The sequence below is a fragment of the Malaya genurostris genome, chromosome 1, assembly GCF_030247185.1.
Source record: "Malaya genurostris strain Urasoe2022 chromosome 1, Malgen_1.1, whole genome shotgun sequence".
NCBI classification, from domain to species: domain Eukaryota; kingdom Metazoa; phylum Arthropoda; class Insecta; order Diptera; family Culicidae; genus Malaya; species Malaya genurostris.
The window spans coordinates 61,964,150-61,986,731 of record NC_080570.1 but is presented as its reverse complement, the minus strand read 5'-3'; the positions used below and the strand labels follow the sequence as shown (position 1 = coordinate 61,986,731).

General features: G+C 36.0%; 1 protein-coding gene across 2 annotated transcripts; it reads right to left on the bottom strand.

Annotated features, from left to right (window-relative positions):
- Positions 1-428: 428 nt before the first annotated feature.
- Positions 429-16,693, bottom strand: LOC131440253 (1,5-anhydro-D-fructose reductase). Of its 2 annotated transcripts, XM_058611365.1 has the most exons (8): positions 16,593-16,687; positions 16,416-16,530; positions 16,141-16,321; positions 15,866-16,050; positions 1,872-1,988; positions 1,665-1,780; positions 1,349-1,600; positions 429-1,285 (listed from the first exon to the last, which is right to left on the bottom strand). In XM_058611365.1, exons 2-8 carry the CDS (start codon positions 16,485-16,487, stop codon positions 1,255-1,257), a joined length of 954 nt encoding a protein of 317 aa, XP_058467348.1. In that variant the 5' UTR covers positions 16,488-16,530; positions 16,593-16,687; the 3' UTR covers positions 429-1,254. The 2 variants fall into 2 exon arrangements, with proteins under 2 accessions (XP_058467348.1, XP_058467347.1); XM_058611364.1 differs by having other exon boundaries at positions 16,416-16,693.
- Between the last annotated feature and the right edge of the window lie 5,889 nt (positions 16,694-22,582).

Below are 22,582 nucleotides of genomic sequence, written 5' to 3'. Positions count from 1 at the left end.
AGGGTGTCAGCTATCTCGATCAACTTCACTTTACGGTCATTGAAAATCATTTTGTGGATTTTTTTCACGTTTTCATCGGTAAGAGCCTCATTTGGACGTCCACTGCGTTCATCGTCTTCGGTGCTTATATGACCACGAAAATTTGCAAACCACTTACGAATTGTTGCTTCGCCCGGTGCAGAGTCTGGATAACACACATCAAGCCATTTTTTGGTATCGGCGGCACTTTTTTTCATCAAAAAGTAGTGTTTCATCAACATACGAAATTCCTTTTTTTCCATTTTTTTCACAATAACAAAAGTAGCTTCACTCAAAATGCAATATCTCACAAACTAATAATCAGACAGCTGTCAAATTTATACACGTATCTTTTGAAGGTTGGTACTAACTGGAAATGGTATGGATTTAATTCTAGTGGCGCCCTCTCATAGAAACGATACGAACTTTTCAGCCGATCTGTTATACTGAGGGTGAAGCCAGAGAGAAAGCGACAAGCGATGCGAAACTTGACAGATCGCAAGGAGTCGCGCGGCAGAGCTCCATCCACTCAAGTTCAGCAGAAAACCGACAAGTATCACATTGCACTCACTCTTAAATACATGTCATTTTTCTGCTGAACTTGATTGGACCCCGCATAGCGTTTTGGCTACCTGGGCAGACAGGGCCACCCGACGCTACCAAAATTGATTCAGTGACGGTTGTCAAATCCAATTTGACAAAACAAAGTCGCCTCTATCTAAGTTAGCCGAGCGTTTGCATCTTCTCACCTTCGCTGAAAATGTCAAAGATTTCAATGTGGAAAAATCCTGGTGGATGCGGTTGTATCGTTTGAGTTGTATATCTGGCAGCGGTGAGGCAGTCGGTCACCAGAATGTCTGCCAGCCATATTTTTCAGGCTGGCAGCGTTTAGTTAGTTTGCGTATGCGGGACGGAGCTCTGCCGCGTGACTCCGTGCGATCTGTCAAGTTTCGCTTCGCGTCGCGTGTCGCATTCTCTCTGGCTTCACCCTGAGGTAATTTGGCTTTGTTCGAAGTTTATTCATTTCTATATATTTTCCTTATAGGTGAAAAAATTAAAATTTTCAAACAATACAATAAATTTTTAAATTCGGGTGCCAAAACTTTCTTATGTAATTAATTTCATAAAAATTGAATCGATATACGAGCGATATTGTAATACGATAGAATAGCACAAGTGAACGTCGAAAATCTCTTAATTTGATTTTTCTGAAAAGGTTCAAAAGATAAATGTCACTTAGAAGGGAAACTCCGGATGTTTGGTAATGCTGAAAAATGCCAAGAGAAAAATATTAGAATACAACGCCAACAGTACTGATGTTTCGACTTACCCGGGGAAAAATCCAAAATCACAAATTCTTATGTTCTGGTCAAGTGCATTTAATTTCACGAAATCCGAATCGTCGATCTCGAAATCAAACAAATCAATGTTTTCCCGCAAACGCTTCGGGTTCGTGCTTTTCGGGATCGTCGAAATTCCTCGCTGCAGGAGATGACGCAACAACACCTGGGCAGCCGTTTTGCCCAGCTTTTCGGCGATGCTCTTCACTACCGGATTGTCCAGCAGATTCGGTACGTCGCGGCTGCAAATATCGATCGGCTTGGTTATTATCAGACTGGACACAATCTTGCAGTGCGTGTACTTACTTCAACAATTTTTCGATTCCCTTCGAGCCGAGTGGTGAGTATGCCGTGACACTGATACCATTAGCTTTGCAGAACTTTACCAGTTCCGGTTGCTGCAAATAGATGTGGTTCTCGATCTGCACAGCGGATAAGACGTAGTGGTAGAACATTAACAATTTGCTGCTAGTCTTACAGAGCGGAGAGAGAGAAAAAAAGAGATCACCTTACCTGCAGATTAGCTGGTTTGATTTGGCAATTATCGAGGACCCTTTGTATCTGCCGTTGGTTGAAATTCGATAGGCCTATGTTGCGTGCGAGACCGTCCTTCTGCACTTTCTCCATGGCCTGGAAGCGGTAGCACATAGGGGGAAAGTTGAAAAGGTGGGCAAAACAAATAAACAGTTTTCGTCCCTTTGCCATAAATGATTGATACAGAAGGGAAGGGCGGGTGCATTTGTAATTGATAGGTGAGTCGAGAACGAATGGGAATTTAATGGTGTGTGCCAATGAAAGAAGTATGTTCCTTTGAACATTGACTTTTGTGTTTTGTGCTGTTTTGAGAAATAAACTCAACACAATAGCCTATCCGGAAATTGCAAGGATAAGACGATTGTGATGAGCTTCTTCTACATGAAGATGGTAAAGTAGTGGTTTTGCATCCTTAGGCAATACGTACAGGCGCGTAAACGTTAACGGAAATAACCGAAAAAACTGTTTCAAATCGTTTAGCTCAACTTACAAGATTATCATTCCGAACATAACTTTATATAGACAAATAAAATAGTTGCTAGTTGCTTGGCGATCTATGTTCAACTGCTAAGTTGTCCAATAGTTAAGCAAAAACTGTTATGTACTAACGAATCGGAGATGAAAGTTAAAGAAAATGGAAATGCTACGAAATTAAAATGATGAAAGTAAGTCCTGTAAGTCTTAGCTGTTAATATTACATGCGGAACTTGATATTCGTACAGGACAAATAAATCGTGAATTTTATGCTCCTACGTACTCTAATGTCAATTTGATTTGTTGCCCTAGACTATGCCAGCATCAACTATACTCGCTCAAATTGAAGACAATTCTTTTATGTTATACTTCAGTGATGCACCAATATAAAAACGAAGAGTTAAGGTATTTCTAGGTAGTTGTTCAATTGATAGTAGGGAAAGGTGTTCGGTTGCCGGCATCCCACCGTAACTTTTGACGGAAAACAGATAGCGTCATTCCGACAAATGTCATGTGTGTGTAATAGCAGCACGTTCTTTTTGTGCCGAATGCCGAAGCAAACAGACGTTTGTACTTTTTGCTGCGTTCAAAACAAATTTTAATTGTGTGAAAATCAACAAAAAAGTTTTTTCTGACTTGCACTAAGTCAGAAGTTATGAGCTTAAAATAAAAGGGTGCCGGTAACCGAATACTCTCCCTTACTATGCAATTTGAAGCAACACAATTTTCTATTCTGCAAGGGCGAAGGATCATAAGGTAATGTATTTGCCTCATACGGCAATTATCATTTTTTCGAGACTTGCCTTAGCAGAATTTTTATAGCCAGTTTAGAGTATCCAAAATAAAATAAAGTGTTGTTTGATGGGTGATACGAACTAAATGGCTATCAAGAGACTCTAATAAAAGTCGAAGTCTTGGCATTACCAAAGATGCCAGGTTCACAGATTTTTGAAATGAGAGAAAATGAATATTCGACAGAGCGGTTGGAAGTAGTGAGACTATTTTCTTTGCTCACCAAAAATGATTCCTATCAGCTATTATATAACGGGAAACGTGCACAGATTTTGCACAGACAGTTTTTTGGCTTGATGACAGATTTTTGAAAAAATGGCCTGAACATTACTGATTACATTTTGTAGTTTTTGGCCTTTCTGTTTTAACAGACTTCGCAGCAGATTTATAGCGTACAGAATATCAATTCATGGTTGGTAATACGATCCTACTGACACTAAGAATGATTCGGGAGGCTAATAATGTATTTGTTTAAACAACATTTTTACATAGATACCCCCAACTACAAAAGCACATATTTCAGTAGAAAAGCACATATTTCAGTAGAAAAGTGCATATTTCAGTAAATTAGAGATTTTATTAGATTGACCGATGTTTAATATCTTCGAGCGCGCTACACAAATTATTCATAGCGCAATCGGCTGAACTGTGTTTAAAATTTCGAATGAGCTGCGTGGTAAATATTTGCAGATGTCACCGCGATCAACGCTATTTTGGGTGCTACATTCACTTCACGGTAAATTTTTGTTTTACTGTTGGTTAAAATCACAAATTTATTTTTGTTTCATTCCGATTAACATGTGATTCCAACGACATGGATATAAAGTTGTTTTTTCGGTTATAGAAATCGTGTGAAAAGTATTCAAATTGTTGTAGTTGGAATATTTCTATAACAGGCAGGAGAACTTCGTTATCGTTCCGAAATGAAGTGGAACGTCTAGAAAGATCTAGGTAAATAGCCGATTAGGTGGCAGTAGTGAGCTCTCTGTTTTCAGCGTATAGCAAATTTAAAATTCACACGGGTTTTTGAAAAATTTCATTCGAGCATATACATCTGTTATGTGTGAATCTGTTATGTGTTAGCTGAAAATAATTTAATATTTTTGCCTTTCTCATATAGAAAGGTTATGCAATCACTGTGAAAATCGAGTTTTGAACTGAGGCCTGGAGGCCATTCGACTCAGTTCGTCGAGTACGCAAAATGTCTGTGTGTGTATGTGTGTGTGTGTGTATGTGCGTATGTGTGTATGCATCGTTTTTTTGCACTTTTCTCGGAGATGGCTGAACCGATTTTCACAAACTTAGATTCAAATAAAAGGTCTTGTGGTCCCATACAAAATTCCTGAATATCATTTGGATCCGACTTCCGGTTCCGGAATTGTGGGGTAAAATGTGCAAAAAAATTTGAAAATAAGGGCACTAACTTTTCTCAGAGATGGCTGAACCGATTTTTACAAACTTTAATTCAAATGAAAGGTCTTGAGGTCCCATAAAAAATTCCTGAATATTATTTGGATCCGACTTCCGGTTCGGGAGTTATGGGGTAAAATGTGCAAAAAAAACTGTTAGGTTCAAATGAAAGGTTCTGTGGTCCCATACGTAATTCCTTAATTTCATGCGGATCCGACTTCCGGATCCGGCAATATAAGGTAAAGTGGGTTAAAAATTGTATACCATCACTGAAAATGGGGAAAAACCATTAAAAAAATTCTAAATCGACCTCAAATGTTTTCCAATTATTAGTTTTTATCAGTAGACGGTCAAACAAACCGATTTCGGCTATTCTTTTAAGAATCGAAGAAAATGATTTTGAAGAATACTACAGTATTATATATGATAGTAAAGGCATCATTACACAACTAGGTGGGTTGAAACAGGTTTTTTATTTGTAAAATAATGTCCCATATCGTTATTGTTTATATCGTATTGTTTAGCTTAGCTACATTTTTTTAGATTTAAGCGAAATATCGGTCAGTAAAAATGTTATCCGTTTTCTTGGATGATATGCGCTCTCATTATTGTAAAGCGATTTACGGGAGGGCAAAGGATCATGCCCTCCCGGAAATGCTGAGATACACTGTTGTGGGGCTTTTCTGTCTTGCTGTTATTTGTACATGTGTTGGGTTCATTGTTAGCTGGAGCAGGTGACTTTGTTGCACGAAAATGTGGGTGTTTTATTATTGTGAAGCTCTGTCCCAGAAGCAGGGCCGGTGAAAGAGGTGGGTACGGTGGGTAGCACTACCCACCCGAAAATTCCAAAGGTGGGTAATTACCCACCTGCAGTTTCAAGCGAAAATCAATGGTAAAATTTGTATTGTTTATACAAATAAGAATATTTTTATTGTAGCTCGAAATAATAAATGAAATCAAAATTATAGAATGCTAGTACTCAATGTAGAGTCTGGATTTGAAGATATACAAAAGTAAAGTGAGACGTGACAAGGTTCATTTGAGAAGCAGAAGTCATTTAGTAAATAAACATTCACCGTCTAGTAGAGGAGTCAAGCTTAAGCGTCTCATCAATGCAAATGAAACCGTACTCAACCATTTTTAACTGATTTTCGATATCATTATACATACTGCTTGGAAATGCATTGATATTGATATTATATAGATATAGAAACTTCAATTAATAACGAACCATGTCTAATTTTCACTGTTTTCCAAACCGTTGTCATTGTTTCCGCTAACAGATACGACAGATTCGTATACACAAGTTCACGGTTTCTGCTCTTCAATGAGCGCGCTCGCATTTAAGAAAATCACTCACACTAATCAAGATTCAGTATCGAATCGACTTGCACCCTGTGCGGTTAGATATTACTGTATTATTATTAAAAGTCCAGGAACTAACTAGGAAAACCGTAATTCATGTGTAAAGTTTTTTTTTATTAATCAACATAATTACCTTTCTAGTTTTTTCTAACTTTTAGATACCTTATTTATTGGATGAATTGTGCATGGTCTCAAAATAGGATTCAGTTGCAACGATGACTCTCTCATTCGAGCCAATAATTTTCCTCGGGTGTATCTTTTTCAGATCAGAAAAGGACAAGTAGTGGCTGGAGGTTCGGTTATTGAGAATATGGTGGGTTAGAAAACAGATCGGTGCCCAATTCGTTCAATTTTCCATTGTTTTCATTGACTTGTGACACGGTGAATTGTCTTAGTCAAAGATATTTTTTCTTTTTCATATGATGTTTGTTCGATTTTGCTCTTCAAATGCATCAGTAATTCATTATCATAATCACTTTTGATGGCACTTTACTTTTTAAAATAGTCGATGTTAATTATACTCGAGCATCGCAGAACTGACGCCATAATTGTCCTAGCTACCTGTTGCGTTTTCGGATGACTTTCTCCACCTGAATGCGGATATGACCCCGCCGAAAAATGTTAGATCCATGTTTCGTTCATTGTTTCATGCCAACGCAAGAAATCTTTTCTATTGCGACAAAATAGTGCCGAACAGCTCTCTGGATCGTTGATGCGTTGTTGCTTTTGTTCCATTGTGAGCGAACATGGCACCCATTTGGAGAAGACCATTTTTATGCCCAGATTTTCGCGTAAGATCAAAAAAGCATATTCTGTTGATGTGCTAACCATCTCAACACACCTAATCTCACGAGCTTTGGTTTTGCGTTCATTACGATTATCAAAACTTGTCTAATTTTTTCCGGATGACAGAAATCTTTGTTTTCAATGGATCCGAGTAACACTTCTCAACTCATTGCTGAATGCTGGACTTTCTCTTTAAGAAGAAATATTTTATCAATACAAGGACTTCGTTATTTACATGTTTTCGTAAATTAAAAAATAACGTAACTAACGTAAAAGTAACTTAAATATCGGTAGGCTTAGTGTTTGTGGAACGATTGACGTAAAAATTTAACACATGTCATCTGAAGGTTGTTACTTTTGAAAAGTAAGGTTTGCTTGACATCACAAATGTCATCTTTGGGTCAGTCCCGGGACTTTTTGAACAATGTGTTATGTACATCAGCGGCTGGGCTGGACTGTTTATGGATTTGCTCGATACGCACGAGACACATTTTTATCGAAAATCAGCTGTTTCTTCGTATTCGAGGAAATTATCGATGGTTTCGATCATTGGTTGGCGGTTCAATGCATAGGGCGCTGGTCTTATAAGCCAGATGTCGTATGTTCGAGTCCCGACCTGGAAGGATTCTCATGGCGCTTTGCATTGAAAAACCCTGATGGCCAGAGTTGCCAGTTTATTTTTTCAAAAGTCTGTCTCTGATTCAAAAATTTGTCTGGATAAATACAATTAAATTTTGACCGGGCTTCATTTTCAGCGAGCAAAAAAAAGGTCTCACCACTACCACCCATAAAGAACTGGGAAATCTGACAAAATCTGGGAAAATCTGGCAAAAGATCTGGTTAGTTCGAGTGTCTGACGAAGCGAGAAAAATCTTGCGAGAACGCCAATAGAAATGTAACACCAAGGCATTACTTTTCGATTATGAAGTACTGGATGAACGAGTTCAGCACCTTCCATAAGTGATTTTGAAACTAGTTATGTAGTCCTACGTAAACAGCTCGATCAACCCTACAGTAGTTTTAGGTCTTATTCGATCTTTAAATGCGCAATTTTGTTTCAAGACAAAATACCAAAAATGCTTTAGATTTCAAATTTTCGCGTCTCATGCAAAGTTACACCGAAACAAGATTTTAATCAAAAATCGATTTTTCCTTTTTAAAGGATAAATATAATTTTTACTTATACAATAATACTTCGAAATGGTGGGTCGTTCCCCCGGTACGAAAAATTACCCACCTGGGATTAATATGTTTCACCGGCCCTGTCCAGAAGTACATTGCTCTTGGATGTAGATGTCTTTTTGTCCTTGGGTGTAGATTTTTTTTCACCAGGTTCATCGAAGTAAACAGTTTTATTCTATACCGACATGTAGCCAGAGGGTTGCCGTAGGTGACCAGCGATTTACATGGGTAAATTGGGTTCTGATCGAAATTCACATAAGAAGGTATAGCTTTTCCAAACGCATGCATAACACACGTATACTAGAGTGCGTCAAAGTGACGTTGTTCGTTCGGAATGATAGCTTCCAGTTCCAAACGAGCAATCGACCTGTCAATCACAATGTAAAGCTAACGACACTGCCAACCTTTCGGATTAAATGTTTTGAATTGTTGCCAACATTACGGATGAGAAGTCGTCACTCTGGCTATAGGCACTCTAACGTATATCATTCAGGACACCCGGAACTTCCACATTTGATAAAATCTCTCAGTACTGCTAATTGGTTTTTCGTATACATTTGTTGTAGGCGGCTGAGCGCATTTCTGTAGCATTATCTCGCTTATATACTTGCATTTTGTACTTTATGTTTCCATGCCCCTATCATCGTTGCTGTCTTTAGCAAACTCAATTGCTTTGCACTCCTTAAATAATTGTATGTATACAACTTTATGTTCTTATTCAGTTGAAGCAAATACTCATGCTTTAAATCGAAAAGCAATATTTTCAAATTAACTCGAATTTCACCCTGCTTGAAGTCAACAGCAATTGTGTTTCTCCGTGGCGAACCCGGTGTCGGTGCCTTTTGTTCGTTAGGTTTTGTTATTTCGAACTCGACCTATTGTTCATAAATATTCAGAAACCTCGTAGACCAAAATTTGGATCTTTTTACCCCCTAGTCTTCCTCGTAGACTGTCGTAGACTTTTTTTTCTATGTTAGAAAGTAAAAAACTATCGTACTGCCAAAAATAACTATGCTCTCGAGCAGGGTTATTTTTATAACGACAAACTGCTAACTGCTCGACTGTCAAAATTTAACTAAATGTTAAAATATATCGCGATATGGTCCACAATCTCAGTGTTACTAGAAATACTTAATAAGTGGTCTAGATAAATTTTGTTTTTCAACAAGATTATACTGAAAGATCAGAGGCGGCGCTGTAATGTACTATTTGTGTTGAAAATTAGTTTTATTATATTGTTCCTAATATTGGAAATCGTTAGCAGGGTTGTGTCATTAATGCTAAGTTATAAAAGATACACAAGCGATACAATGATTCTCAAACGTCTTTACCGGATGAGCGATAGGAACAATTTTACTGGAAAGACTTTAGTTCAGTTTAGCCTCTGAGGTGTATTTTTCGAAAATTTGCGCTTCCGCAATGCTAGATATTGACTTTTTTTCGAATCTGTCTTGCCTCAGGTAAAGCTAAGTTGATGAAATATTATTCTGGCTTGATTGACTGATTCTCGTAATTTTTATTTTTGAATAGAAGAAAATTAGAATACGTAGACTTTTATTAACCCCTCCCCCCTCGTCTTTGTTTCTGTCCTCGCTGCCGTAAGCGGTTGAATAAAATTGAAAATGATGGCGGGAAAATTTCAAAGCTACTTCATTCTAATGCCGTCGGAATTATTATGCAATTCTTCTATGACAGTATAACAAAATGAGCTAACTTGGATTTAACTGTATATTTCTTTTGATTTCTTTTGACCGAATTCTATGTTGGTCCAACCATATACATTTCAACAACATACAAACAGCTAACGATTAACGTTGATGGTAGATTCATTATCATTAAAAGCTCCAAATTTCAAATTTAGTCTATTGAAGAAGTCGTACGTTTGTCCCTTCTCAATGCGAATCTATGAAATATTCGATATACCCGAACTCTAATGTAATTAGATTATTTTTCAGAAATAAGAGCACATATTTCATTTTTTAAGCTGAATTCGATGAACAGTATTACTCATCAAAAAAATTGTCTACATATACATTCGTAGCTAAGATTTGATTATGCGAACATCCGATTCGCTTTCTTCGAGTTTGAAAATTAGTGAACGCTCAAAAAAGTAAACGAGAATCAAAAAAATAGGTCACTTCTTACGACAGCTCGTAGAAATGAGAGAAAGAGATAATTAAAACGGTGATTAATTAAAAGAAAATATTGAATTCAATATCAAAATCAGCATTTTATTGGCATCCTATCCGTAAGACTGCTTCAGATTGTCTTGTACGATGCTCTGACCGGATCCAAAACTTGCGCCACTGACCGGGTAGCAGTAACAAAGTGACCGATCATAAGATGAATAAATTAGTTACTTGGTGCAAGCTTTCTACGGACCGACAGGAAATGATCTAAAAATTTATATTTCAACTCTATCCAACCTTCTCTGTTTTGTTTTAATATAGCACCAGCTTTCGAAACTGTTCCTTTCAGCGGTTAGTGTGGTTTTACTAGCGAGTTGCATTCGTGAAATCATGTTGCATATCATTATAGCTTATCTAAACGAAGATGTTTTTCTCGTGGTCATTTTAATAGTCGTGGTTGTTTTTTTGTGACACTTGCAAAATTTCAAAATTCTGTCGAAAAATTGTCACTATAATTTTGGAACTTCTGCAGTACTTTTTCTGAGAGCCGAAGCAAGGATATTGTATACGATTTTATCACAATTCGTTGATTGAAAGTTGAGTAATCCGTAAAATAACATGGCGACTCTACTAATCAGATGACTATTGGTACAACCTTTCAATGTGAGAAAATAATTTGTTATTGTTCTATTGTTCAATTCAGATTATTTTAATTATTTATTATCTCCGTCCTATCACAAAACAAGCCTGGTATTATGCATCTCGATTTGACCAAAATTCTATCGATTCGTTTACGTTTCATTCGAGGTCACCTGAAGAAGAAATACTGTCGACTCATCCTTATCTTCCTTATCGATCGTTTACGATAGCATCATATATTAGAAAAACAATCTTCGCCTTCTATTTACAAAATTTAAAACCAACCTTTCTAACGTGACATAATTTGTGCATGACACGCAAGATATTCAGCTTTCAGATTTTACGAACATAAACTATGCAACATTCTTTTTTGAAAGCATGACATCGCCGGTTGAGTCCGTAATGAAACTCGTACATACGTGGGAATATTGTCAAACTTGTGCGCACGGAAGTATAATAACAATGCACTCCCACAAGTAAATGATATATTGGCCATAATACGTTAAATACGATGACATGCGATGTCGTTACCAAACAGAGAAATGTTTTCGCTTTAAGTTGATTGAACCCGATTGTGGTCAACCGCAATCAGTTCCAGTGGTTATAAGAAAAAAATGGTTTTGGGTAAAGCTGTGTTAGTGAATTTAAAAAATATGTATTTGATTTATACGTTCGAAAATGTTAGTTATGGAGTTTAGCTTCGTAAGTCGTCTCTTTTTCCAAACAGCAAACAATGAACGAGGGATGAATTTTTCATTTAATTGCCAGTTTGAAGTACTTATGGTAGCTTGACGAGGAACGACAGTACCAATTATTCAAGAAAGACTGATATGAAATATTCAACGCCAGTATTTGGCCTATTTTTTATACGATGGTAAAATATCGAGTAACCAAAACAAGAACAAGTAGGCGCTTGGTTAAACAACGACAATCATTTCAGACACAAGGAAATGGTTATGGTTAAAAACGTTACTCAGAAGAGTTACTGGAAAAGAACGATAAGATGAAATACTTCCATTCATAAGCAATGTTCATGCTTAGAAGGAATAAATAATAAGAAGAATTATTATAGAATAACGACAATCAGGATCATTGAAATGTGTTTTTGGGAAGAATTTTCTTAAATGTTATAAGCTACTAATACAAAATATTTCTGCACAGCTATGCGAATTAGCAGTCAGTATCTATATATTTTATTTTTTCTCTGGAAGTATTGGATTGCGAAAATCCAAAAAATAGAATAGTTTGTTTAGCCACCTTTTTCTGAATAAAATGATGTTTTTTTCTTCGAAGATTCAAGCGCTCTCCACACTAGGCCGTAACGTATCCGGAACGGGAGTGCACCGGATCCCGTTCGGGTTACGCTTCAAATTTGTTTAAGGATCAAGAGTATACCAAGTTAACTTGTGTTGGTAATTTGTGTATTACGTACATTTTATTTGGTACGTATGCCATAGATCTGTGTATTCATATATGCAGTGCACCGAATTTATCAAAGTGGATTATTATCAAAGATGCAAAGGCAACCCTAAATCACTTAAAAACCAAATTCATGTCTCTCTGTAAACAAAAAATGAAAATAAAAATTATTTAAACTGAAAAAAATCAAAGTGGATTGCACGATTGAGATTCAAACAATCTTTTTTCACAATAAGTTATTCTCAAATGAATGTTAAGCCTGACATCTTGGATGAAATATCAGTTTTGATCAATTTTTCACCAACGTTTGATGAAAAATTGCTTTCATATCATGAATGTAGATTTTAATTCCCAAATAAAAAAGTTAGCAGCACTGCTTCAATGCATTTGTATTAGATTGCGCTACACAAAATAAACAAAACTAATTATTTTCTGTTACAAAAGCAGTTTGCCGGAAAAATAAATAGTTTTACGACAACATTCCATATCCATTGCGTTTCGCCTGTTAAATTCAAGGTTCCTTTTTTGCCGGTTTACTAATAGAAGGTACGTAAATCTTTATATCGCCATAATTTCTGCAAGAGGAAATCCATATAGGTATGTGTTTGTTGCTAATCAAATGTGTCAGTGGAAAAAAGCTGAAACTGAAATAATTTTCTCGAGCAGTTTTAAGGAAAACGGAACGGAGTTTTAGACTAAGATTTTCGCTTTTATTGAATTGCAATTTTAAGCAGTATAAACCGATTGGTTTATTTTTCAACCATATGGAAAATTTACTGAGTAAAATCAGGAAAAGAAGCGCCGGAATTTGTTTTTACGCACACATAGTTGGCATTACTCATACGCTTGCAAAGAGTATTGCTCCTGCAGCTCTATGTGAATATTCTCACTACACAGTACCCGTGTCTGAATCGACACACTTCCGAAGCACGGTTGAAGCACGATAAAAGCATGCGTTGACTCAAAGATATTAGTGCATTGACAGCTATTCTGTAAACAAGTGCAAGTGCCTTTGAATATTAGCAAAATGAATGAGGAATATTTAATTGAGTTAGTGCGGAAATATCCTGTTTTGTACGATCTATCGCATCCGAAATATATGGATTGTCGATACAAAGCAAATATATGGAAAAAAATTTGTCAAGAACTCCAACAGGAAGGTAAGTTTATAATTGATAAAAATAATCGTTAATTTATTTAAATCTATTGGAATTGAGTCGAATCAAATAGTATTTATCAGTGAATATATCACAACATATACATCTGTTTGATTATGAGTTAGTTGAGAATTTAATCTCAAACAGTTTTCAGATCAAAAGTTTGTGAATCGAGACAGAATTTTGATTAATTTATTACATCAATTGTAGCATCTGCATGTAAATCTCGATGGAGCAATATTTAGGATCAATATAGGAGATTCTTAAAAAGAATGTCACTATTAGTGGCCAAAGCGCTTCGAAAAATCGTCCGTATAAGTACGCAGAGCAACTGAAGTTCCTTAGCATTTCGTTTCGAGACAGAGGAACTATAAGCAACATCGATAACCAAGCCAGTGATGATGAAAGAGATCGAAATTTCAATCCAAGAATTAATCCAAGTGGAAATCTCTCCGAAAGGCTCAAACCAACAGCCTAATTTCTCAACCTCAAAATCCTCAACATCTAAGATATCGGAACAAATATCTAAACCTAAAGAAACACAAAAAACATCTGATTCAAATAACAACAACGGAAAGGGTTCTGCATGGGCTCAATTTATAGGTTATATCTTAAGCAAAAAACAGTTCGAAGCTAAGAAACAACATCCTGTGGATGCATTTCTTGCAGGTATTGCGCCAGTGTTAAAATTGTTGGACAAATTAAGTTCAAACAGAGGTAGATCCGAAATATTTGCAGTGGTACAAAAATATGAACTTGCTGCACTATTGCATAGCTCTGCAAACTATTTCACCATCGCAACTAGTGGAACATGATACCAGCTCGGTACATTCTCCGTCGTCATCATCTAGCAATGAATTTATAAATGATCTTCCTACAAAATATCGAGGTTCACATGAATGACAAGTTGGCCTCGAAAAGATGAAAAATCACAATATTTCAGACAAGTACTGTGTTTTATTTCATTGTTATATAGATTTTTAATGGTTCTAATCGCAAAGTTGTCTGCTAAGAAAGGAAGAAAAAATCAAAATATGATTTTGTAACTAAAAATCGTATGTTTGAAAACGACATTTAACGATAATGAATTTATTATTATTGCCATGGAATTTTTGAATGTTTCCCGTGTACTGAATGCATTTTTGCAAGCATTTCCTCCTTGGGCAGGAAGATTGTTCAAAACACTAGGTTCATCCATCGACGTAGTTCGACAGTTCGGAGTAATACCATGATATCTTCTTTTGTAATCGTGAAGAATGCAGCTGGCAAGAATCATGCGGTCCACATTTTTTGGATTCGCTTGAAAAGTACGATGGTACATTCGACACCGCGAAATAAGCATTCCGAAACAGTTTTCCGATGTTCTTCTTGCTCGGCTGCGCATCGACGAGAGCAAGTAGCACTATCGAAAAGGTTTTTTTTGTAATTGTAATAAAGTAAACCACTATTGGCAGGTGCTTGAATTGGCACACGCTTTCCATCCAAGGCTCCAAGAGACAGCGGGATGTTCCACTTAGTGTAAAAATCGTTAGTAATCTGCTTCCACATATCTTCTGTTGGTTTCGGCATTACATCATCGATTAATTTTTGGTAATCACACGACATGTCTCGTGAACAATCTGGTGGACAGTACTTACCTCAAGTCTGTAACTAAATGCTATGGTTTTTTGCGTGTCTCCTGTTGCTAAATATCTGAAATCATGAGACGAACACAAACTATAACCCATCTCAATGATCGCAATACAAGTTTTGGTTGGAGCTTTCTTGACATTTACAACATTTACAAGGAAATCTTGTTGACAAATAAATGAAAATACCTTAAGCAAACTGCCAGCCTCTCTCGAAAAGTCACTACTAATCGGAATGTAGTGTCCTGTTTTTAAAGATACGGATGAATTTAATCAACAGCGAGTTGAAACAGGCTTCTGACATTCGGAATTATTCCCAGAACTTGATCTCATCATTCACAAGCTGCTTATATGCGTGTGTGTGCACTTTTCGAAGATATTTATACGCGCTCAATTTTCTCAGAGATGGCTGAACCGATTTTAACAAACTTATGCTCGTTTGAAAGCTACTGTTGTAAGATAACCAACCACCACTGAACGAAACTAAATGAACCGATTTTAATCATGACAATACTTGGCCGAAAACATGATTGGTCACTTAACAAACATGATTGATGCTGAATTCGAATGTTTTTATGCACCACATTACGCCGTATATGGATTCAATTGACTCAGAACATTTTAAACGGCAAAACATATTATGAAGATGATGGTGTACTTGATTCAATTTCAAAGATCAGAAGTTTTATGAGTATAAAAATTCTGCAACTTCCCGACAAAAGTTAAAAAGTTATTGAGCAACAACAAACAATACATCACGGACTAATTTTTGATCGATATGTTATTAAATTGCTCAACAAATAATCGAATGAAAAATTTGACATGACTCTCTTGCAAATTTAATATATAAATGGATTAATTACCCTATCAGAAATTTTTTGGACTAAGCGTATGTAAGGATCTGTATCCGTCAAGAATATGGCTAGTGCTGACAAGTATTTTCCAATACGACTACGATAAAATTTCCACAATCAAATGAATGTCTAACATACCTTCCACAGACTTATATGATCGGTCGTTGTTTCCAATACAATCTGTCCATCATCATCCATTAGAAAGGGACCATCGACTTCTGGTACAGTGAATGGAACATGAATATGGTAAAGATCCACGTATGCCAACTGAAGATCATCCAGCGATCGTCTCAGGTACTTTTCTACTGTACTGGCTCTCGTACCTGTAAAATGCCCAAAAATAAAAGCAATTGTTGAGGATGTCAAGAGTGAATGCAATTATTATCTCTAGCTTCGAAAAAAACAACTCGTACCATGAGGTGGCAGTTTGGTTACGATAAACAGCTCGTCGCGGGTCACTTTCCCAGCATCCAGCCATTCCCTGAGTACTTTTCCAATCGTCTTCTCATTGAGATACACCGGCGCCGTGTCGATGTGACGATAACCGGCTTCGAGTGCCTCATTCAGAGCTCTCTCCACTTCCTCGTCGGATGCCTGTCAGTCCAAGCGAACCAGCAATTATTGGTGAAGTATGAGAATTATACATTCAAAATCTTTATCAATTGTTCGCTTGAAAGAGCCCACTCACCCTCCAAGTACCAAAACCCAAAGCCGGCATCTTGGTGCCGTTTTCCAGAATAATGTCAATCTTACAAGCCATCGCACCGGTCCCAATGCATAGGTCAAACTCCTCCAAACTGCTTCTGGTGTAGAAAATTAACGGGTGTTTACCAAACAATTTCTACTTTTCGGCACACAAACTAACCAACACACTGCTGCTGTGACTACAGTTCGTCTTATTTCGCGGGAAACCGATCAAAACTCGACCGATCACCTCGTGCACTCTCAACCGACTGAGCATCATTGGGGCTTGGCGCAAGCTGGCTCCCATTCGTTTCGCTGGGAATGACGAATATCGCATCGCGACGCCGTTTTAACTTGTACATTTGACACTGAAGTACGTCATTACGCGGGCAAACCATATTGCATATAAAAGATTGAGTGATTTCGAAAATTCACGATCATGCGAATGCGATGATTTAGGAAATTCGTAAATTAGTAATTTATTTGGGAATTTTTTAAATCTGTATACAAAAGTTTTAGTAAAAATATTCAGGATAGGCCTATGAAAGTTTAAAGAACTGGAATCACTTTGCCTATGTGGTTTAAGTATTGGAATTCGAGTGGAAAGCCACACATGTGTGGTCGATTGAACTTGAAATGATGCAATTTTTGCGCAAAAAAGCATCATGCACGGTCTCTGTTTGATTCCGAAGGTAGAAACAAAAATATTGATCCCAATTTTGTGGCAATCCATCTAGGGTAACGGAAGTAATTTGGTCACTTCAATATATTTTAATCCAGTTTCATATATTATATTGGTTTGTTTACCATATAAAAGATGGATATGTACTTTATTTCGATTACAACCTAAAATATGAGCGCCAGGCCAAAATTGTAGGCCAAATAATCAACTATTAGTATTATTGGGAGATTATTATTTTGTTCCTTCATTTTTGATTTTGTTCCTTCATTTTTTTTAAAACCTCGAATAATCGATTTTTCTACATGGTGAGGGTTTATTCCATAGTGAAATCCATTTGAGTTAGGTTCACATTTTAATGCGATCCCTACTGATGACCCTTAATTGAATGACTGAACATAAGAATCGAATGAAAGTATTTGTTTAGAAAAATTCATTCATTTCTCTGTGAATATTCTGGATAAAAACCCCAAATGAAACAATGAGACTTGGTTATTTAGCTCTAAGATCGATAACAAACATCTACGGATATTATAAAAATGCGGACAGAATTGCGAAAACCGGATAAAAACCTAACCTGGTGTTGTAGCACAGATATAATTGGATTCTCGCTATGAAATAAACTCTTCAACGTTTTACAATTTTCAATTTAAAAAATATTAAAAACGCAAGAATATCTGTTTATGGGTGACAACTGTATACTGGCATTAAATTAGCATACTGGCAACCAATATTCGTGTGAGCAGATCATTATTTCGTCAGCAGCAGGTTAAACGCTGCATTATGAAGCACAAAAGCATTTCAGTTTCTTGCGTCACTCGTAATAATTGTGACACTGCATGAGAAGCGCATGCTGGGAACCCGTTCACATGTCTGCACCCCGGTATCAAACTACTCATTAACTATATTCTCGTTCTCTCCGCTAATCCTCCTAACAAAAGCAGTTAGTTTATACAAATGCAAATCGATAGATTGATTCTGGTGGTACACATATTGTTAATACGCTTGCTTGAGCATGTATATAATACTTTTGAGATAGTATTTATAAGCGCATTTGTATTTGGTAAGAACTGGTAGTTGGGTTTTATATACACGATGTCATATAATTTATGCTATTTAATATTTCTTATTTAAAGTAAAATTGCATTTGTTTTTAATCTGGCAAGCAGAAATTCAAATCTTAATAAAATAAGGCAAGAGTTCCGGAATCATTTTCAAATGTAAACATTTAAACAAACAGCTCGCATAGATTCGAACAGAAATAGATGAAATCCTCTTTAAAAATCAATTCACTGTTTATATAATTAGTAGGGAAGTAAGGGAATTTTGCACGTATGAATTACAATTGTAAACAAGCTCAAACGCAAGAGCCCAAGAGCAATTTCTGGGCTGCTCAAAGTGCGTCTAGAGGCGAAGTGTTGCTTGGTAAACACTTTGCCAAACAACCGTTGAATTCCTTACACATATTGAAATCTCTACTTGGATGTCTGAGTAATTATTCAGAAAGCTTCAAAAAAAAATTGCCCCGCTTTGCCCCATGTAGGGTACTTTATAAAAATTTAATGATAATGCCGTTTACATTAACTTTAAATATATTTATGAAATCATTATGCCGTCAGTAATTGATGGTTAGATAAATATTATTTTATTTTCACAAAAAAAAGTTCAAAAGTGAAGTAAAAAATTAAGTTTTGCGACGAAAAAAAATTCAAAAAATACATCGAATACAAGAAATTATTTTGGGCGTCGAAATTATATCAGAGTTTGCACTCACTCGGGCAAAGTAAGGTTACACGTTGCTGAACACTAAACGGAAAGACCGAAATCAGCATTTTAACGAAAAAAAAGTAGATTTTCTGATTTTAGATAGTTATTTTGGAGACAACTAATAACTAAAAAATCTTATTTTTGCTAATTTAGATTTTTCAATTCTCATTCCCTTAGTAATGATAACATAATAGTTGGAATGGTTATTTTTTTAGTTGAATTCACCAATTAAACGTGCTGTCATTTTTTAGCTAAGGCACACTCCATTTCCATTGAACTAATTTTTTAGTTCAATTAGAAAAATAAAATTTTTTTTTTTCATAAATACGTTCACTTCATAGGCAATATACATAAAAAAAATAAAATGTTGTTTTCAACTAACATGAATGGTTGAATTGTAATAATAACTACTAGCACTAGATGGCACACTACTACTGAAAAGAATTTTTTCCGTCGCGGTTGTCTTTTCTATATTGATAGCGACTTCCCGTGTTGTATTTACGGAAAATGACATATACTTCTTTTTCATAAAATTATTCTTCTAAATCACTGTTTTTTTCATTCGACGCAACGAAATCGCTCTCTCACTGAAAACTTTGAGTACTCGGAAAGCAAAAACCGAATACAAATAGTACTTCGGACGGCGTAGCCCGAGCGAAATATACCATGAAATAACAAGAAGCCACAGAGAAGAGCAACCGCCAACTATGAGTATTCTACAAAAACTGTTAAGGATCTTATTTTCTTGATCTAAAATTATGTTTTGAACAAATATAAACCTACCTTTCTTTTCTCGGTATAGCTTTCAACTAAAAAAACTATAACCAGTTGCAATATAGGTTGGAAGATACAACGAACTTCGTTTGACATATACAATTAGAGTGCAACATTTGAAACTCACTTCACTGTTTCACGTAAAAACATTATTACGCACAATCATATCAATTCACATATAGGTTTAGATATTTAAATATGGATATATATGGCTTTTCCCTGCTCCCCAAAATAAATAAATAAATAAATAAATATCGTAACACATGAAGTTTTAGCAAGACTATCATAAGTTTTTGACTAAAAAACATGTAAAAAACAATTTGTTTTTTTTGTGCTGTCCTTCAGCAATGATGGTGATAGATAAATAGTAACAAATTCTCTGATTTTAATAACAAAATTAGTTGTCAATGAGAGTTTCGTGTTGGATTGCAATATTGCTGGTTTGTGTCCAAGATATTCGCCAACTAAACATATTCTCTAAAAATAACAGTTTTTTTCAGCAAAGTAAATTCTCATTTTTAACTAATTTCATAGTTATTTTGGAAATTTTGTTGTTAAAATCAACTAATTCAAAAACAGTAATACGAATTAGGCGCAGAGCCAATTTCAGTCGTTCCGTGAGAAAATTCATATATCAATGATGCATGTTTATACCGTAAATAGAGATATTAGCAAGTTAGTTACTAAGTTGTCACCAGTGCGGTAAAATTTCATTTTCAATCGAATAATATAAGATGAAAACGAAATTTATGGCCGCTGACCATCAGCATATCCCTACTAATTCATTTGACTTTTGCTGCCATTTTCAAGTGAAGCTCCCGGAATTCATCGTCAGTTGAATAATCGTTGATAGTCATTTGAAGTTTTGCTTGCTCAGTTTCAAGTGCGGAGTAGTGTAACTTCTTCATTGCCTTCGCTCTTGGTAGTAAGCGAATTCGAACGAATAGAATTATAAATGGAGTAAAGTATTAAAAATGAAAACTGAAGGAGGAAACAATTAATTTATGTGTATTCTGTGATTGATATTTCAGCAATCTGGTTTGTCTTTCATCTATTATCTTGAACCAATTGGAATGTTTACATGAACCTCATTTGAAGGCCGCTCTCACACTGTTGAAAGAGATATTTTGTTACTTCAAGAGATCAACTGACGGTGGTTAAACTGAGCCTCGATTGAAGAGAAACGATTGATGACTGAATGCTGCCCGTTCGGGCCGTCAGCAAACATTGTGTGTGTCAGAGAGTGAAGTTTACTGCATTCGAGAGATCGTCAATGTATTCCACATTCGGTTTCAATTGAATTGAATGAAGTTTTACAGCACTGGTTGTCACCGATCATTGGACGTTTGATATGATTATTTAGTCGAAGCAAAATCTTACACCGAATAGCTGCCTAATGATATTTTCAGGTTTTTTCATATTTTCCAGTAAACGACAACTGCCAAACTTGCATAGCAGAAAAATTCTACGAAAAGATAGTGTTAGTGATAAAACATTTGTTTAGAAAAGTCTTGAATGCTTGAAAAAGGAAGAGGGACGCTTTATGATACTTTCCCCTACCTTCTGTCAATACTAGCGTACTAAAAAAAAGCCTTGGTATTAGATTCCTTTTGTGGAATTTTACCTACTCTTTCAACAGACTTCACTGTCGATTCATAAGCCTAACATACAGAATCAGTGCATAGCGTTCTAAAGACTACTAAACATTACGTTTTGTGTTGACCAATTTCAATTATATTGTGGTTTGATTATTGTACGTAAAGCCATATAGCAGTATAACCTATATAAAAATTTGTGTATTTGATCCGTCAGTTTATACCCAGCAATAATGATTACATCAAATTGAATGATAGTTATAATATTGCACATTCAATCAATAGTACATAAAATGATAATAACTATCGTTCCAACATTCTCCAATCTGCAATACAATGATTGCCGCTCAATCGTCACGGCATTTTGGAATGTGCTGACTGAGGGAGCAAAGGGAGATGGAGGATGACGCAAAAACTCGTTTTTCTGTTCTACATCCCGAATATGTGGGTACCATTGAATGGCTGAGACTGCTAATTCCGACTTCATCAGCTGAATGCAAGAATCGGACACTAGCGAATTACTTTGGAAACCCTTCTCAAGTATTTTTCTTATGTGCAAAAATTTCAATCATAAAAATCGGACTTGAGTTTTCCTACATAATAACGAATTGTTAAAAAACATCTTCACAGTGAACATACAAAATATTTTGAAAACAAAACCCGGTTGTCACAAAAAATGTGTTCATTTGAATTTTGCAATGAATCTTTCCTTGCCAACTTTTTTGCAATGCAGTTGCCCAGTACAATATTCTGATAAGAATATTTGCACTAGGAAAAACGATTCTGGGTATTGACCTAAAAATGATGTAATCCAAAGTGGTCTTTCAGGGTTTTTGTCAAGAAACCGTTAACGAGTCCTCAATCATAAATCAGATCGATATCGTTACAATAACATTTCGATTTTTACCACGCCATTATGAAAATATCTATTTTCGATTCATATCGAAAGACGATAGTTCGGGATAGCACGATGAGAAATGTGACTTAGTAAGTTAGATTAACATTAGAGAAATTCAAAATCGGTTAAACTGTTATGCCACCTCGCGGATCAACACAATCCGCTAAGCAGACTCCCGACTTTTTCCTTATTCTCAAAGTATTCGTGCAAAACCTTTACGTGCAAAACTTTTTTAAAATTTGCTTTTCGCTAGTACAAATCGCTTGCCCAATAAGAAATTTCTTGACGATGACAGAGAAGATGTCCTGAAGCTCTTGAAAATAACACACTTATCTTTGGCAATCACAAACCGATTTTCTGAGATCTGGTTGAAATCCGCCTTCACAAATGTCTCATCCAGAGATGCCAGGTGAAAATTTCAAATATCTGCAGGCAGGGTTGCAAAAGTCTGTATATCT

What these genes read in the sequence shown, in the direction of transcription:
- LOC131440253 (XM_058611364.1), bottom strand. Translation starts at nt 16,487, where the DNA reads ATGGCTTGTAAGATTGACATTATTCTGGAAAACGGCACCAAGATGCCG. An exon ending in ATCATATAAGTCTGTGGAAG is followed by an intron (nt 1,989 to 15,865) that starts GTATGTTAGACA and finishes TACCGCTTCCAG; the next exon opens with GCCATGGAGAAAGTGCAGAA. An exon ending in TCAAACCAGCTAATCTGCAG is followed by an intron (nt 1,781 to 1,871) that starts GTAAGGTGATCT and finishes TCCGCTGTGCAG; the next exon opens with ATCGAGAACCACATCTATTT.